The sequence below is a fragment of the Dendronephthya gigantea genome, unplaced genomic scaffold, assembly GCF_004324835.1.
Source record: "Dendronephthya gigantea isolate DGI-Jeju-01 unplaced genomic scaffold, DenGig_1.0 000026F, whole genome shotgun sequence".
Taxonomy (NCBI): domain Eukaryota; kingdom Metazoa; phylum Cnidaria; class Anthozoa; order Malacalcyonacea; family Nephtheidae; genus Dendronephthya; species Dendronephthya gigantea.
In genome coordinates, this window is record NW_021163036.1 from 542695 (window position 1) to 561143 (window position 18449).

The 18449-nt window shown below is 37.1% G+C and overlaps 1 protein-coding gene and 1 long non-coding RNA gene across 2 annotated transcripts; both read left to right on the forward strand.

The window, feature by feature from the left end:
* Positions 1 to 2622: 2622 nt before the first annotated feature.
* LOC114523239 lies at positions 2623 to 5118 on the forward strand. Its single transcript, XM_028544105.1, has 2 exons — positions 2623 to 2791; positions 4003 to 5118. The coding sequence occupies exons 1-2, from the start codon at positions 2623 to 2625 to the stop codon at positions 4782 to 4784; spliced, it is 951 nt and encodes a 316-aa protein (XP_028399906.1). The 3' UTR covers positions 4785 to 5118.
* Positions 5119 to 8810: 3692 nt separating this feature from the next.
* LOC114523025 lies at positions 8811 to 17861 on the forward strand. Its single transcript, XR_003686978.1, has 2 exons — positions 8811 to 9178; positions 10645 to 17861. It is a non-coding gene; the product is annotated as an uncharacterized LOC114523025 (long non-coding RNA).
* Positions 17862 to 18449: the final 588 nt, after the last annotated feature.

An 18449-nucleotide genomic window follows, 5' to 3' on the forward strand; every position in this document is an offset into this window, starting at 1 on the left:
TTGTGTAAGACGTTTCCCTAAGTGCTCTCTCCGAGTAAAAGCAAATGTACAAGATTACTTAATTATTATTTAATAATTCTTTACATGGTATATAGTTATTCACCCACGCATCTGGTAAAAATATATTCACAGCAATGTTGAAAATTATTCAAAATAGCCGCCTTTATGTTAAAGGTTATGACAAGTTTCTGCTATAAAATACATAGAACACACATTTAGACTATACCTATATAGACACCTTAACTAACAGCTCTTTAAATTTCCACAATTCATTTAGAATAACAGCTATTGCATGCTTCTTTTAGTTAAATACTTTTTTTCACGAATGAGATTTTGATCATCTTGAGGTCTTTCTGCAATTTAGTTGGCAGTAAGGCACATTTCGGCACACGAACACATGCATTTTAGCTAGAAATTCGTTTTAATTTTATCTTTACGTTGCTTTCTTGTGTTGCCTAGCGAAATGAGTTATCTTGAAAACCAGAACCTAATGGCTCATAGGAACTGAATTTTTTTTTCATCTTTCAAGATGACCTAAGCCCTTTTAATAACTCTTCTACAATTTGAGGGTGTTTTTTTCGATTTGAAATTTTAGCCATGATTGATCGATCCGGCGAAAAGCCATTAGCAAAAGTTCATGCATGAAAATCGTCTCACTTCTAAATTTAAATATTTATTTTTTTCACACAAATGGAATTAAAATTCTGGCCGGTTAAATCCATTCCTCTTTTGTCATAGTGAATTATAGTTGCGAATAAACGATTTATATACCATATTTCATATTTGGCTAAGCATGCAGATTCAGAGAGCAATATATTTGAATATTTCCAGACTCTCCCAGTGATTCGAGGCGGTTGGCGTGATCATGTTACAATCAACCAGTGCCTATCCGCCATGATTTTTGTCGCAACCAGAACATATTAAGTAGTTAGACTGAGGAGTTATTCTAAGCTGGAGTTGCTACCACTGTTTAAAATTGTACGAAAATATATCTACAGCTACCCATATAATAATTTCCATGTCCAGAAATTTTCTCTTACACTTTTTAAAAGTGGTAGCAACTCCAGCTTACAAAGAATAACCTCTGATCAAACAATATGCATATGTTGTGTCTTAGCTGTTGAAAAATGTGTTTTTGAAAGACAGCGATGCACTTGCACGGGACTGTGTCTCGTATTTTCTAAATCACTTTAATTTAAAATAGTCTTGGTTAATTCTTATAGTGTCTCTAGAACTGACATCGGTTCGCTATAAAATGCATCGCGATTTGAAAAACGATAACTATTTGTATGTAGTCGTGCGTTATGCCTGCAAACACGTCATCGGACCATTGAAATATTTTTTGAGGCTTTCTTGAAGCAAACAAGCTTGATATTTTTTATTTTGGCACTTCTCGTGGTGGGGGAATATTGGCGTCGTATCGAGATGACAATTTTGAGTGGACGTTTAAGAGTTTTGTTGACAAAATGACACATCGGATGCTCAAAACAATGCGAATAAATAGTTCAGCATCTCTATACAGGTTGGGCGTAAAGCAGTTAATCCCAGAATGGATTTTGTAACGGACACAATTGTAAGTTGCCAGAATAAGAGTATTATTCCTAATTTAATCTTAAAATATTACACTGTAGGGCTATAGAATTTCATCTTTCACAATCGTTTTCGGCGAATTTAACAAATCTCATTATAAGATGTCCGCAAAAATGTTTAAATTCAAATCATCACTAGTTTAAAGGCATAACTTCAAACAGTTTTTCGGTGCACATGTTATGATTTCCAATTGATTTCTTTTTTGGAGGAAACCGCTAAATTTTGCAAGATGCAATTACACAATTTGAATGTGCTTCGCATACCTACAAAGAAATGCAATCTAAAAGTATTAAATAATTGTAAGGAATGCAATCCTTTGATGGAAAAAACGTACCCCCATCTATAAAATATACATTAAGTGTTCCGGTTCGTGAAAGGAAATTGGCTGAATGAGGTGGACGACTTTACGCGCAAATCCTATTACGTGATGTCCCTAAGCGTTTCCGAAACATGGATTTGATATGAAGGCTTTAAACTTGAACGTCAGAAGTTGCAGCAGTTACATAAACAAGGCTGGAGCAGCAAGCTCGGCACACTAAATTCGATCGTGAAGCGAAGCAGAGTTCTTCCTCCGTAGAAATACACTGTTTTAGAAGTAAAGATTCAACGAATCGAACGTGAGTTTCTTACCCAACAAACAAGATCCAGTGGAAACTAGAAATAGAGTTGTTGCGTACTCAGAAAGGAGAGCAAAGGGTAAACAAACGGGAGCGACTGGCGTCTGACAGTGAAAAGGAAAAATATATTTTTATACAAAAGACGAAAAGTGCTGTAACTGTGCTGGAGAGAAAGGAATTGTGTACGTCCAAACAACTCTCGAAAGCGAAGCTGAGAAAACCTCCATAACTCGAAGCTAAAACGACAAGATTTAGTACGACTGCGTCCTACGACTAAAAGACAAAAGGAGAGTGTTTGACACAGTAGAAAACGAACTGTCACCTTCCAGGAGTGTCGTAACGGTTATCAGTAAGCTCCACAGCGAAAACATTGTTGCTCGTATCGTATTCTGTGCAATAACAGTAACGTTCGAGAATGTGGTTTGTACGAATAATATTCGTCGTTAGCTGTGTGACAGTATGTTGTGGCTACATCATTTCAAAACCGAAGGAAAGCGAATTGAGAATACCTGAGTACTTGGAAGAATTCGAGAAATTAACCTTTCCCGAAGGGTCTGATAGCACAAGACTCGTCAGGGCTGAAAGTAAGTGTTTTGACTTGCTGGGATCAAATATTTAGCGTAGACCTCGCCCGCCCCCGTTCGTACAATGATATGATGAAGGTCTTGATTAATACTGAGCAAAACATTGCATCTCAGCATATCTATTATTCAGTATATGGTTTGAGATTACGACAACTTTCAATTTGGGTACGAGGATTGTGCTAGGATTTGAATCGTTCGACGTTGAAAGCCTGACCGTGTCCAGATCTCTTAAAAGCTTGCTCGTTTCAAATGTTTCAACAGTTAAGTAGTTTAGTGGCCCAGGCGATGTCATTGAAAGATTTCTTCATCATGCAAAAAAACAAGACATAAAATTCCGAAGATATCTCGATATCCTAAACTCATTTTGACCTTGATTTGGGAGTAAGGTGAAATATCGTCAGGCAGATTTTTTTTTGTCTTGTTTCTCAAGAACGCAAATGTAAGATTTGCAAGTTTTGATATTTAGGACGTGTTTGTTTAATATTTATCTTGTAATGTTATTAGTGGATTAATATATGATAGTTTTAAGTGGATATCTATAAATGGAAACAGCAGCCAGCGAGAACCGCAGCTGTATCAGATCAATAAAAGATGATTCCTACAGAGAACATAGAACTTTAAGAAAAACTGTTGAGAATTTATAAAGCGAATATGCAGTTTTAATTAAAAAAGCTTTGGATTTAACTTCTGTAGTATACTGGGTCAATGAGATATGATCCTCAGTGGACCTCTAGGAAGAACAGTTTAGAACTGATAGAGCTATCTAGTATGAATAAAGTTAGTTTAGTTTAGGTTTTCTGTTGTAGTAACACTAGATCAATAAGAGATGATCCTTACTGGATCTCTAGGAAGAGCAGTTTAGAACTGATAGAACTATCCAGTATAAATAAAGTTAGTTTAGTTTAGGTTTCCTCCTGTAGTAAAACTGGATCAATAAGAGATGATCCTTACTGGACCTCTAGGAAGAACAGTTTAGAACTGATAGAGCTATCCAGGATAAATGAAGTTAGTTTAGTTTAGGTTTCCTCCTGTAGTAACACTGGATCAATAAGAGATGATCCTTACTGGACCTCTAGGAAAAACAGTTTAGAACTGATAGAGCTATCCAGTATAAATAAAGTTAGTTTAGTTTAGGTTTCCTCCTGTAGTAGATGAATTAAAGATATAAATATATTTCAGACCTGAAATATAAAGATGCATTCTTTTTCCAGGAGCCGTTGCCAAATATGATGTCCTCGAAATCACCCTCCAACTCCCACAGGAGAAGTCGAGTGAAATCACGTTGGAAAAATGTATCTTCCTATACATCCCCCACCGGGGAAACAACCCCAACGCCAGGTACACCGCAACTATTCGGGATCTCTTCACCGGTCGGGTAATTGCTTACAAATCCCTACTGGTTCAAAATTCTGGCTGGTACAAAGTATGCCTGAGTCACTGGCCAAACGATTCCGAACGAAGGCTCGGATTGATTTCAGCCAATCAAGGACTCGCGATTCACTTGGAGGAAAAAGGCGGGAAAATTTTTGATTTTGAAGAATTTTACAAAGGCGGTGAAAATTTCAATTACGAATTCGTTCCCTCGATGCTTGTTTACCATAAGCACGAGATACCGAACTCCTTGCAAGAGTTTTTTTATATGGAAAAGTCGAATATGACCACCTCAGAATTGCCTGCAGGTCGGGTGAGGCGAAGCACATCCAATACACAATGCAGCTACATCGTGGAAGACACGGTGAAAAGTTTGAATTTGACATTTCTGAGCATCCAAGAATACTATCCCAATACTACGAAGATTTGTACCGGAGGTTGTTCCCCTTCCGTGAGTGCTGGAAGTACATGCAATCAAAGCGTCCACAATTGTTGTGTGCCAAGTAAAATGCAATCGTTCTTTATTTTGTATGTAGACACACATGGGACAGTCCTTAGACGCATTCCCGATGCCATCGTCGAGGAATGCGCATGCGCTAATTCGATTGGCAATGGACGCTGATTAAATAAGAATATGTTCGTGTAGAACACGTTTGTAAATGCCTTGTAATCGACCATAAAGTGATCGCCATTACGAAATATATAGTTTAGAAGCTTGCAACGTTTGTGCGAGCATTTAAGAAGCAAGATATTTAGAATATAAACATGTTAACATTTGCTTGCTGATTTTTTGGGCACTGCCGGAGAACGATGTCTAAGAATATTTCATGTAAGATTTTCGTTACGTCATTAGCTGGGTGAAAATTCGTTCTGTAACTTCAAATTAACGACCCAGCGAAGTGATAGTTCCATGGTATTACAAGCCCCGTTTTCACTACAATCAATCTATTGGCACGGCACGGCTAAAATTGGTACCCGTACCCAGTTTTATTAGTGTACAGGCTGCCAAAACATAGGCCGAGCACAGATAAAATGGGCACGGTACCCATTTTAGCCGTGCCGTGCCAATAAATCGAGTGTAGTGTAAACGGGGCTACAATCGCACGTATCTCATAACGTTTGGATTGTAAGAATTGTAAACTAAACCGTAAACATGTAATTGTTATCAACGTCACGTAATGACGTCACGTAATTAGATCTCATTATAAAACAAGATGGCGAATATATCTCGATATCCGATGTTTTTGATCGCCAATATCTTGCGAAGTAAGGAAGATAAACAAATTTTGTAAAAAGGCTCCCTAAAAAGTGTAAATTTTCTTTTTAACAAAGCAGAAATGATTTTTATTGCCATATCCCTTTAACCTGTCTTTCAAAATCGGCTCTACTAACAGGTATGCTATATTATACAATTAACCTAGTAGTGAATTTTCTTGATGAAGTTAAACTGCTGCTATTTTATTATCACTTTTACGATGTTTCTGACGATAGACTTGTTTGCATTTTGAGCGAATATTCGATGGTTCACTATAAGTTTGGGTATCATTAACTCTCAGTCTTAGCGCATGCACAGAACCAACTTCGTGCCTCTTTATTTGAAAAGATTTTTAAAAATAGAAATATTCAATTTGTTGCCGGGAAACATAGAAATTAAAGGGCCAACTATATTTACTAAGAATTCTAGCTACCCTTGTTGGTTTGAAAAAAATTCAAAAAAGATTCCTGATTCCTTGAACTAGCGCGCGAGAAAGTTCAGATATCGATTCGAAGAGCTGAGTTCGGCTGTCATCGCCTCTTCTGCTAAACAGCTCCTAACTCCTTTCACAAACTAGGGCGCTTTCCTTTATAGCGGCCAGACAGGTCCTGTTGTATTTCAGTACAGACAGATAACTGGTATTTTAGATTGTTTTAAGCAATCTGCATTCAGATTTAATGTTATTTACGTCTGATTATCAGGGAAAATGCAGTTTCACCGCTATATTTTTAACGAAATATTATTTCAATTCAAAGTACGACCAGTCTGACCATTTTAGCCGCTTAATGGAGCGCCCCTAAAGTGCGCGAGATATAGTACTACTGAACTAGCTCATACTGTATACTTTACTAAGTTTCCTTAAGGATCATATTCCTCTGTTATCGAAATATTTCCGGATCTTCCAGTACTAGCTCCACATTATTTTCCTTGGTGATTCTTTGATGCCGCCCGCGTGATTTCGTGAGGCGGTCGTCTATAACAACACAGTTGCGTCATTCCCCTCGTGGGGGAACTATAATACAGTTGTCGTGTTTTCGTTCAGAGTTATCAATAATCGTTAAGTAAATTATCTTTAATTAGGTTTCCTACTCAGACAAATTTGCTCACGCATAACGTAGTCCGACAATAATTTTGCAGCTCAGGCCACCAAAAATCAACATTTGTGTAGACTTTACGATTATTCAACTGTCTGCTTTTTTTGCGAATTTTACTTCATAAGTTCATGTAGAAAATGCAAACTTTTATCTTAGATATCCTGGCCGAGGTTCGTTCCTGGCCGAGATTCGTTCCTGGTCGAGGTTCGTTCCAAGCCGAGATTCGTTCCTGGCCGAGGTTCGTTCCTGGCCGAGGTTCGTTCCTGGCCGAGGTTCGTTGCTGGCCAAGGTTCGTTCCTGGCCGAGATTCGTTCCTGGTCGAGGTTCGTTCCTGGCCGAGGTTCGTTCCTCGCCGAGGTTCGTCCCTGGCCGAGGTTCGTCCCTGGCCGAGGTTTGTTCCTGGCCGAGGTTCGTCCCTGGCCGAGGTTTGTTCCTGGCCGAGGGTCGTTCCTGGCCGAGGTTCGTTCCTGGCCGAGATTTTGCTTGTGCAACTCCGTGTCTGAATAATCTAGGAAACATATTTGTATCATGAGGGTTTCTTTGACGGGAAAGCAATTAAAACATCAAATAATTTCCACCTGCAACTCGAAGACGCTTCATTTTAGCTCCATCCATTCGATTATTCAGTAAACTAAGGTATCGACGGTATTTGGTGGTTGCAAAATATATTGGCCGGTGAATAAGTTAACTAATAAAAATTATTTTAATTGACACGGCAGCCATATAAGTCTCATACCATGTACTCGAATAAATATTGCAAAATATCGGAAACTGTCTCACGGAGTACATACAAAAATATGTTTGCCTCACTGCGACATCCTAATTTTAAAACCAGCAGATTTAGCCTCGTTCAAAATTCAATATACTTTTAAAAATACAACTAAAATCGATTCCGCCGTCTTGCATGAAAACGGGGTAAGTTCAATCATTCAATAGGAGTATAGGACGTTTATCCATTGGCATATAAACGTCAGTGTAACTGACCCTTGAGCTGACAATGGTCCACAGCTATTGATTAACCATTAAGGCTATGTTGTGCTTCTTTCGTTTGAGAGCTGAGTTTGATTAAGAATTGTCAGTGATGCAAAGATCCTATTGGTATAACATTCCTGAGTGAATTTAGTTTATAGTAAAATAATTATCAAAATCATATTATAGTCTGACGCTTTCTGATAATGAACAACCTCTCGTTGGGCCAGACGTCTTAATGGTGTGATAATTCTATAATATTTTTCAGTTTATTTGATTTACACTTTCCTTAATATCTGGGATTATCATGTCTGTTCTCATCATTCATGTCCGGACTTCTCTAAACAAATAAAAGTAATTCATTAATTCAGACGCGTGTTATTCAGACATGTTATTTAAAAAATCCTAGCAAGTTAATGTAGAATGCCACCTACACTGGACTACAATTGAGATATCTTTCTACACGCGTAAAAACGCTCAGGTTGATGCAAGTTGATATAAACAGGATGGAGCAATGTTGTGCTGCCCACATTGTTCAGAGTTGTTATCAATATTGAACAATATTGTTACACCCGATTCAGTTTCAACAATATTGTTCAATGTTGATAACAACTCTGAACAGTGTGGGCAGCATAACATTGCTCCATCCTGTTTATATCAACTTGCATCAACCTGAGCGTTTTTAGGCGTGTAGATGGTTCAGACAGTCAGCGGTTCTTGTATTAATATGCGTGCGCACGCGAGAATGAAGTAACCCTGCAAATGCCTTAGAAAAAAGTAATTTGCCAGAATATTGCTCAAATAAAAACAATATGGCATAGCAAATTTTAGATATTCTTGTTAAGCATAGCCGTTTAGTAGCTCACAGTTAATAGAATATGCATGGTTTGGAGACCACATAAAACTACAATACAACTCATTAACTATGTTGAGATAGATTTATTCAAAAAATTGTTCCTTTCTCATCACATGTCTATTGTATTTTGCACAAATAAACCAATAGCAATCTTATAATTAATATATTTTTCAAGTCAAGGTTGAGGAGCTTAGCAAGACAAATGCCATTGGTAAATTTGGCTAAATACAATAGACACGTGACGAGAAAGGAACCATTTTTTTCATAAACATGGACGCGGCGATAACATAATTAATGAGTTGTATTGTACTTTTATTTAGTCTCCAAACCATGCATGTATATTCTATTAACTGTGATCAGCCTGACCTCTATAATTTTGACAATCATGCAAATTCGAATCATGATTATTCATTTCTTTAGAAATTGATTGTTTTCGCAGTGGATGAAAACCAAATATTAGCATAACCTGGAATAGGTCTTCAGGCTGGCTGCGAGAAAAATCTATTCAGTGTATGGCATTTGGAACCATAATTTTAAATTACAGTCGAATATTTTCGGATACAAATCGGGCTGATCATGTTTTCTAACCAATAAGACTTTTGGACAAGAAAACGGTTGTAATATGACGATTTTAAAAGGATCTGTCGACTGTCGTGGGGTTCGCAAAATATCAATAAATATGGCAGTTAACACTGTTGTCGTACAGTTTCAATAACATTTGGGACCGGTTTGCTCGTTCAAAATACGTCTTGGGATTGTTTGAACACTGTTCTACAAACTGAGACTATTGGGAAACATTATACAAGTTTTGTGAGAGAATATCAAAGACGGATGGACGACAGGTAAGTCATGTTTCCACGTGTTAATTTCTCTTGTATAATTCTCGCGTTTTGACTCTGTGAACAAGATTAATGCGACTTCTAAGCCTCGCTCTATGCATGTTGTATCTAATTTCTGGTCGTCGGTACGGTTTTTCATTTTTCCTAATCCTCTCTTGGAAGAATTTTAAATGAAATAATTTCTGTGGGGAAAACCGTCTTCGCGGGACTCGAACTGCATGTTTCACGGCGGCAACCAGAACACAGTATCATGCAATCTCGGCGTAATATGCAAGCTTGAGCAGAACTGTTTTTTGGGCAAAACGGCGGCCATTTCGAAGGACATGGCCCATAATGGTATTGAGCACAGAAATCTTGGACTTGTTAAATGAATAAATGTCAATTCGTCCTTGTTTTGTACACATCTCACTTTGTTATTCCATTACTCGACTTATACACCACATAATTAGTCTAACCATGCATAGCTGCCCAAATTTGCGTGATAATTCTAACGCGAGAATTTTTTCGGCAATTTGTCAACATATAGTAATAATGTATAAGTTACATAAGTAGGCAGCTATTTTTTACTTTACGAAACTTTTTTGAAATGTTTTACATGAGCCTATTCGTTGAAAAATAGACAAACAAATTATATTGTGATCCCCATGCATGCAATATTACAAGAATATTAAACAAATTCACAACCAAATTACAACTAATTATACATGTAGATTACCAAGAATTATGACGTGATGTTATATATGAATACCAGCCTTTTTTACACTCTGTACAGGGTGTATCAAAAAAAACGCAACCACTTAATATTCTAAAATTCATATTGTTCATAAGCTCAATAGATTTTATGCCCCTGGGATTTTAAAATGGCTTCTAATCGCACAGTTCAACTGCTAATAGTCAAATCAGCTAAACTAATAATGGTGCAGCTAACAACCGAACAACGAGTTTTTATTGTCGTGCATGATAACTTGAATGCTAGCTGTCGACCTTGTAAAATAAATTGTAAATAAAATTTTACTCGTTAGATACTTTCAATTCAGCTCGTTGGTTTACCCACCCGACTTTGTTTACCGACGATTGTGCCGCTAGAATATGATTACAAGCTTTCTCGCATTCCAGGGGCCAAACGTCTTTTGTGTTGTAGAACAAAGAGGATATTCATGAATATTAAGTGGTTGCGTTTTTTTTGATACACCCTGTATATAAGCCAGAGTTGGTAGATATGCAAATATTTGAGGCCAAATTGTCATTAGTGCTATCAAGAAAACAAAGATAACAAAAGGCAAAGACAAAGGTAACAAAGAACTAGGGTGGTGTTGTTTGGCCTCAAATATGCAGCTATCTAACAACCCTGATATAAGCACAATAATGTATCGTATGGCTGTTGGGCTTGTCAAGACGTGAAAAAGCATGGCACGATATGTTTTCCTGTTAAACGTTGCGAAATCCTAAAGACTTGAGCCTTCTTGTAGAACAAAAGGAACGCGTGAGCCAGCTTGAAGGCAGATTTACGTTTTGTTTTCCTCCTGAATATCCGGTTGAAGCATGAACCGCGCGTATGGCAGACAGCCTACGCATTACCATTTGTTTGCGTGTCAGGGGGTCCTCGATATCAACGAAAAGCTGGGAAGAACGGGATTAGAAGAAGATGACCCTTTTACCTTGTCATCAGGTAGTTGAAGGGTTTATTTCATGCGAATGTCCTTCAGCGTGTATTTAACGACCACCCAAAACGCACACGCGACGACAAAGTGCTTCACGAAGAAGGGGAAATTAGTAACTTTTGAACGATGTGGTTTAGTCAAATGACGCTTTCTATATAGTTTTAATTCCGTTTCATATCGATTCGCGTCGGTCGCGCTAAAGATATATATGACCATAATGTGAAAATTATTTTGACTATTGGCTTTAAACGGTTGAGGAAAAACCTCTTAATTTTCGCAGTTGACTAAATTACCCGGCAAATTTACTTCCCTCCATTAGTTGATCTTTTTAAATAAACCAGGAAACCAAATTTGGTTAAACCAGGAAAGTAAAAAATTAGTATTTGCTTTTAGTTGGAACGATCTTGCTTAGTCAACAGATACAATTAATTTCGCTTTCCCGAGTCATAGGTTTGGCAGGAATGCTCAAAACGGTCATATTTTGGATTGAAATAGAGCATTTAGTTTGAAATAAAGCGGTAAAATTGCATTTCATGTGCCAGGCAGATGTAAACAACGATATACTTTGATGCAGTGTTCTTGAAACACTTTAAAGTACCAGTTGTATTGAAATTCAACAGAAGAGGTCTGGCCTATTTTACCCGGCGTATATGAAGGAAAGCGCCCATAGTTGTTTGCATTTCATGATAGAACAATTTTCACAAGGTCTGTTGACAGGAACTGCGTGAAAATCACGGGTCCGTTTAAGCTGGTTTTACCTGACGGAACCTAGCGCCGGGAGCAGTATTTTTCTCTATTTATTGACCTCCCCACTGAATGAACTACTAATCGCTGGATAGACCAGAAAATTCCTCCGCACCGCACCCAGGGTAAAAAACTGATGCTTAAATATTTAAATTTGCCGAATACCGGTTGTAATTTGACAGAATTTGCCTAAAGTGAATCATTAATTGATTTAAAGCACGCGTCATATTCCGTTTTGTACTGAGATGTTGAAATGCATTTTAAACGTGTCAAATCTGCGTGCATGTAGGTAACCGTTAAACGCAAGGGGATTGTCAGATAAGGCCAGTTATAAGTTCGCACTGAACAAGTTTGACTATGAAAAGAATAAGCCAACATCTGATGATCTTAAATGCACAGCGCAGAACTTGTTCACTCGATCGCAAAGGAAATAGATATATCGTTATAAAAAAATTTACAATTTCCAAACTGACAATGCATATTAAAGCAGAGAGGTTTTCTAACTATACTACGGGTTGTTCAAAAGACAGCGTCCAGAGTCCAAAAGCCACGTGATGTGCATTTCAAATGGAGGAATTAAGCAATTATTTTTACATGCATGTATACATTTTGTAAGAGTTAGGCGCACGTTTAATTGCGCTGTCTTAATACTGTCATGGAGTTATTTAATATCAAAAAGTTAGTTTATATATATAAGGGCACAGTTGCACAAGGCAATTTTCTGGCTTGCAACTTGCAATGCAATTATCATGATTTTAAGGGATGTTAATTAGTGAAGAGTGTCCGAAATGGTTAGAAAACGTTAGCGAGTTATAAGGAATGTTTATATTTGACTACTTTAGATTCCTCAGGAGTAGAATTGCATTGTAATTTGCAAGGAAAGTTGCATACTAGTGTAACACCACCTTAAATTTTCAGCTTACGGGAACACAACTGTATTATATGCGAAGCTTTTAGCTCGTTAGTTATACCTGGGCCTTCATTAGCGCAATAAAAAAAGTGTGTTAAGTTTAGATTTCCTCCTAAATAACTGGATCAATACTTACGAACGATCGAGATTCTGCAGGGGCAATCCATGCAGCGCAGTTTACTATGAAAACAACAATGTTTTTCTGGTCGAATACTTAAGCTACCATAGCTTCCTCAGCAACGAATCGTATTCGCTCAAAGTGACAAGGTTTAGAGCCAATTTCCGCTGTCGTCGTTTGCCTACGTTCGTACGCGCACGTAAGAGTTTTAATCCCAGCTAAACGGTAAATGTATTACATCGAAAAGGATATATACTATGATGAATACAGAGTTTTTTATGTGATTGTTGAGAGAGACTAGGCGTCTATCACCGGTGCATGCAGTAACCGAGTATAAACGTTTAACCGACGACTATGCTGCGTTTCGTGGAATTCATTTTGACCGTTCCTTTTGCCTATGACAACCAAATGTTGTTTGAGTTTTATAGAACCGGCATCAGACCAATAGAAACATGCTAATATAACCGGTTGCATGGCTTGCGCGGCGCTATTATAGCCTCCCGAGTTGATTGTGCTGTATGTGCAATGTGAGAAAAAACTGCTTCGAAAATCAACATCTTGTAAATTCAAAATATATGAGTTACGGAAATGAAACGAGACAGCAATTTTACGGGTATGCAAATATATGAAGTTGCACCCATAAAGGATTTTATTTGGCAGAATCATATTCAAACTAAGCTCCAAAATTACAGTTGGGTCGGGTATACACTAAGATTAAACCCTTCCCTAATGTGTTTTTCTAATGTATAATTGGTTTTTCCAAAACTTAGAAGGTTTTTAACTATTATATCTACATACGTACGTGTAAAAAACAGCTTTAAACCGTTTTTCAGATGGTTTTAGACGCGTTGTAGCTATGTATACACAAGATCTAAAGACGATTTTGCACCGGATATCATTTTTCACTTTCGCAATTTTCCCCCCACAACATTTTTCCATCATGCGAGAAGTTTATTGCATTTAGTAGAAATTTCTGCATTTAGCTCGCCGCTAAAGAAACGTTAAATTAAGGCATGCACGTTAAAGAAAAGTTGTAGGGTATAATAAAGTTACTGCAATTCAATAATATATAATAGCTATATAGTTTTAATAATGTATATATCTATAGAACCATATTATGTATACATTCACAATTTTCCAAGATAGTATAATTTTTTATCCGAATGAAACAATGGTGAAATTCTGGGTTAAATTATTGACACATATAATTTAATACATGATGTTTGCTCAACTTTCGTATTTAACGGTTCAAGTTTCCCAGAAACCACTTTAAAATGTAATAATGCTTTTTATCTGCTAAATGGAATTTTAGCAGCTTTTCTGTCTGGTTGTAATAAGATTCGTTAGTTTGAATAAATAAAAGTACGCAAGCTCTTCATTCTTAAGGGACAAACTTAAAGAACTCTGCCTCATTGATTAAAAAAATGGAACCTTAGTAATTTACAAGGTCAAAATACCCTGCAAACAGCCGCAAGTGTTTATTCTACCGATAATTATAAAATACGCTTTATATATAATTTCAAAAAAAATACGGGAACGTTTTGCGATAAATCTAGAAAGCTCAAAAATCCGGTAATTTCTAACCCATTTGAACATGCTAATTCTTTCCTAATACTCTTTCAAAAATACCATGGGTCGGTAGGTGCAAGCATTTTTAAATAAAATTCGATGAGTGTGGGTGAGCTTTTTGAATAAAAACGGTGTCTTTTTGCCTATAGAGCCTGTATTCACTTTAATTTAATGTTTAACTTTAATGCTGTTGAAAGCCTTTGATTAAAGTTCTGTTTTGGATCCAATTCACTTCTGATGGAGGTTTTATAGTCTGTTGTCTTGTAATGTACATGGGCAGCAAATCCACTAAAGCCAACTTAATTCCATACGTCAGAAGTAAATTGGATCGTGTGAACAGACCTTTAGACACCGCATCACATGCAAGAAATCTCTTTTGCATGCAGGAGGTATAATCGATTTTTTAACATTTTTTTATCTAAACGAGGAGTACTTATATGCAAGAGGGTCACCGATTATTTAACTGTGCAACTTTGTAGCTGGCGCCTTAAAAAAACTTTTTTTCTGCCAATTTTCACGCCGGAGTTTTTTTTAAATCATCAGATTATAGAATCGATATCATTCCACACCGAATGGATGTAAGTCCACAAACTTTTAAAACTGTGTGCGTTAAATGTCATTCCTGTCGTCCGTTGCCTGGTGTTGTGACAATACATATGTTAGTGCATGATGATCAGAAATTTCAATTGAAAATCCTTTTGCCATGACAAAGCTGCAGCTTTGAAGAATTCGATGCACAATATTTTCACACAATGTTTTCATGCGAAAGAAACGACTGCACATTCCAGGCACTGAGATCTGCATATGAATTGGTGCTGTATTTTCGTTTGGTGAGATTCAGTGAATATAAATTAAAAATTATATTTTGATTCCGTAACAAATATGTTTTAGCGTCTGTGGATCAAAGCATATTTTTCAAATACTCTTTCCTCAAAGAAAAACAATGTAGAAATGGCAATGAGCTAAACTAAACACGTCTGGAATACAAAACATGCATGTTTCATTTCCCAACTTCTCAGTGTGTGGTCGACATGGACGCCACGAAACGAAGAGACGCTGCCAAAAAATCCCAAGTCAATCAGCGAGTTTTATCATGTCGCCGGTGAATGAATGGGATAGGGAAGTAGAATTCTGCATGAATATACTGCATGTAGAGAAAGTTAAATACGTTCCCTCGCTGGTCTTTCAGGTACACTATAAATAAACATAGTTGTATAAACTATATTTATGATGCATGAAACTAACTGAACTGCATGATCGTTGAAACCCTAAGATTATTGTTAGAACTATGTAGAAGTGACAGAACTATATCCGGTATATTTTTGAAGTAATTCAGTGATCCTCCATTGGTAACACTGGATCCTCAATATAGGAAACGATGTTTACTGAAATTTAGGGATAAACTTGTGTTCATTTTAGGTTTCAAATTTCTAGTTCTTGTTTAGCATCCCTGGATCAATAGGAGATGATTATATTGTACAACTAGTACAAGCAGCTTCGCTTTGAATAGAATTAACTATATACAGTACAAAATCAATTTAGATCAGGTTTCCTCCAGCTGTGACAAAGGATCAATTAGACATCGTCTCAATAGAAAAAATGAAACAGCTATCTATAGTTTACCGTGACTGCACGCTTTCTTGGCAAAAGTACAATTTCCATGTGTTTACATTGAAATAATTCACTTCACTTGTTCTTTTTTTAAAACGCTTTACATCCGAATTAATAAAAACATCAGCTCTCGCCGGCCAGGGAACGCTTTCAGCCTTGTTTATATTGAAATTGTTAGCTTATTATCATTTTTTTAAATGGAATGCACGCGTTTAACGAACTATCGCCACTTAAAATGCGAATACTGTTCTTGTTAAATCCGTCTGAAAAAGATTAGCCTTATCGTTTCGAGCAAACATGCTTTTATCATGAGGATGTTTTCGTAACTTGTATGCGACCAGAAAAATATTGGTGTTTTTTTAGTAAACGTACTACACTGGATTTCTTTGACACTTCTCATGTTAGTTCCTTATTGATCTAGTTCAACGTCAGGAAATCTGATTACAGCACTGTAAATATATAATGAGGCAAGACTTTTTCAGTTGAGAAGAGCTAGCCTGATACTAAAACAATATATGAATGGCAATGATTAAAGATTCAGTAACGATCATCTCTTATTGATCCAGCATTATGCTACCGACAGAAACCTAAGCTAAACAAATTTATTTAAATTGGATAGCTTCCTCACAGAATTAGAGGCGCTGTTCTTGCTAAAAGTCTGGTGGGGATCATTATGTTGATCCAGTGTTATACGATAAAAAACAGAGCATAACTGAGTGGGAGCAAGTGGGGTCTTGTCACGAAATCACGAAGGTCTTTTTCAGATTTCACGAATCACGAAGAAGATAATTTCATTTTCACGATTTTTAAACACTTCGGGGTCAACAAAGGAGCCATAACAAATCTTCAAAGATGCGACGACAGTGTACGAAGATCTACGAAAGTCTACGACTAGATTTATCATATAAAATATGATATTTTTTTATTTTATACGACTAGACTTTGATTTTTTGACCTTTACTTTTAATTGAGGCCCAGCATTGAACCTAAAAATTTATAAATAGTGGTAAAATATTGGTATAATTAAGATGCCTTAGCCAGCTTATTGAGTCTTCGCGATACACTGAAATAACGCTAAGTAACAGGTGAAGAAAATACCCCTCCCTCTTTACTGTACGCCCCCCCCCCTCAACATTACTGTACCTAAACGTACTTCGTTTAATATTACAGGTATCTCTGTCAGTCCTAAACTGTTCTTCAATCCTAGAGTCCAATAGCCCAGAACAAACACCTACTGGGTGATCAAACCGAAGTGATTCAACTGTGTGAAGCCCCACTTGTGTGAAGTTAATAGCCCTACTTTAAAATCAATCGTCCCCTCCAAGTTTCTTAAAGAATTAAGCGCAAATTATATTTCGAGTGAATATCTCTGTTAGTCATAAACCGTCCCTCGTTCAGTGACCAGTATTATCACATGCAGGAAGAAACCTTAACAGCACATGTATGTGCTAATTTTGGAACTACAGAAAAAATGCCGAACTCCCAGGATATATAAAATCGGCGTTTTTCGTAAATTAATACAGGAAGACTCATCCTACCGATAAACAATAATCAACGCATAACAAAATGAAGGAAAGGAATTAGTTACATCCTTCCATCGGAAACATCAATGAAATAACATTTCGTGTTAAGGAATGTTGTTTTGTTTTTAAAATGATACCTTATTGTTTGTTGCTTTGTAAAACACAGTTAATTTGTTTTGGCTCCGTCGTGTATATCGTTTCGGCTACATGCCAAGATTCGGTCGCTGTAGTAATTGAGGACTCACATCCGGACGCTCTGGCAGGGGGTCAAATTAAACGAGAATATGTACTGTACTTTGCGCACGTTTTTGCAACTGTTGATGACTGTGCTCCATGAGCTTCAGCAACCTTGTAGGAATCAACCTGGATGGCATTTTTTTACCATGATGAGCCGATCAGACGCTCGATGGATGTTCCCAATACTTGCGATTTATTTCTCGAGCTTCTTCTTTTGATAGATGTGAACGAATGAGAATTAGTAACTAATTACTCATTCACATCTATCAAAAGAGGAAAAGCGCACAAAATATCGCGCCAAAAATTGCAAATGTAAACGGTCCCTAACGGAAAAATGTTGCCTTGAAATAAATTTACTCAATTGTAGTTGAACTTGAACTTACTTTGACCGTTAGATTGCCTTAGATTAGCAAAAAGCGTCTTAAGACAAATACCTATCATTATTATATAATTGGGGATTTGCGCTTGGATTAGGTCTCTTTGCAACGAATTCCATTCCCAGCTTGAATTCCACTATTTATTGATTGTGACTGAGACATACGCGATTACAAAAAACAAAAGACCAACAATGGGCCACTGAAAGAATAGGTGCTGGATGCATGTCTTGTTTGTGTCATGGTTTTGTTACTCTGTTATGGACTTCAGTGCTTCTGGGGACTGAATCCTTTCTACTAGTCGCTAGCTAGGATTAGTCGAGCCTTTAAACCTTCCTTATTGTCAGTTGATCACTGCAGTACTGCCAGTTTGACTGAGTGCTGATTGTTGCTATACTAATACAATAATACTAGCCTGACTAGTCTAGTACTTACTTGCTTTGCAATGTTTTATTCAAGTGTTTCACTTTTAGCCTTCCTCGATGTCAGTTGATCATTGCACTACTGCTAGTCTGACTGAGTGCTGA

Coding starts and splice junctions, on each gene's coding strand:
- LOC114523239 (XM_028544105.1), top strand. CDS start 2,623: ATGTGGTTTGTACGAATAATATTCGTCGTTAGCTGTGTGACAGTATGT. Junction 2,792..4,002: donor AAGACTCGTCAGGGCTGAAA/GTAAGTGTTTTG, acceptor TTCTTTTTCCAG/GAGCCGTTGCCAAATATGAT.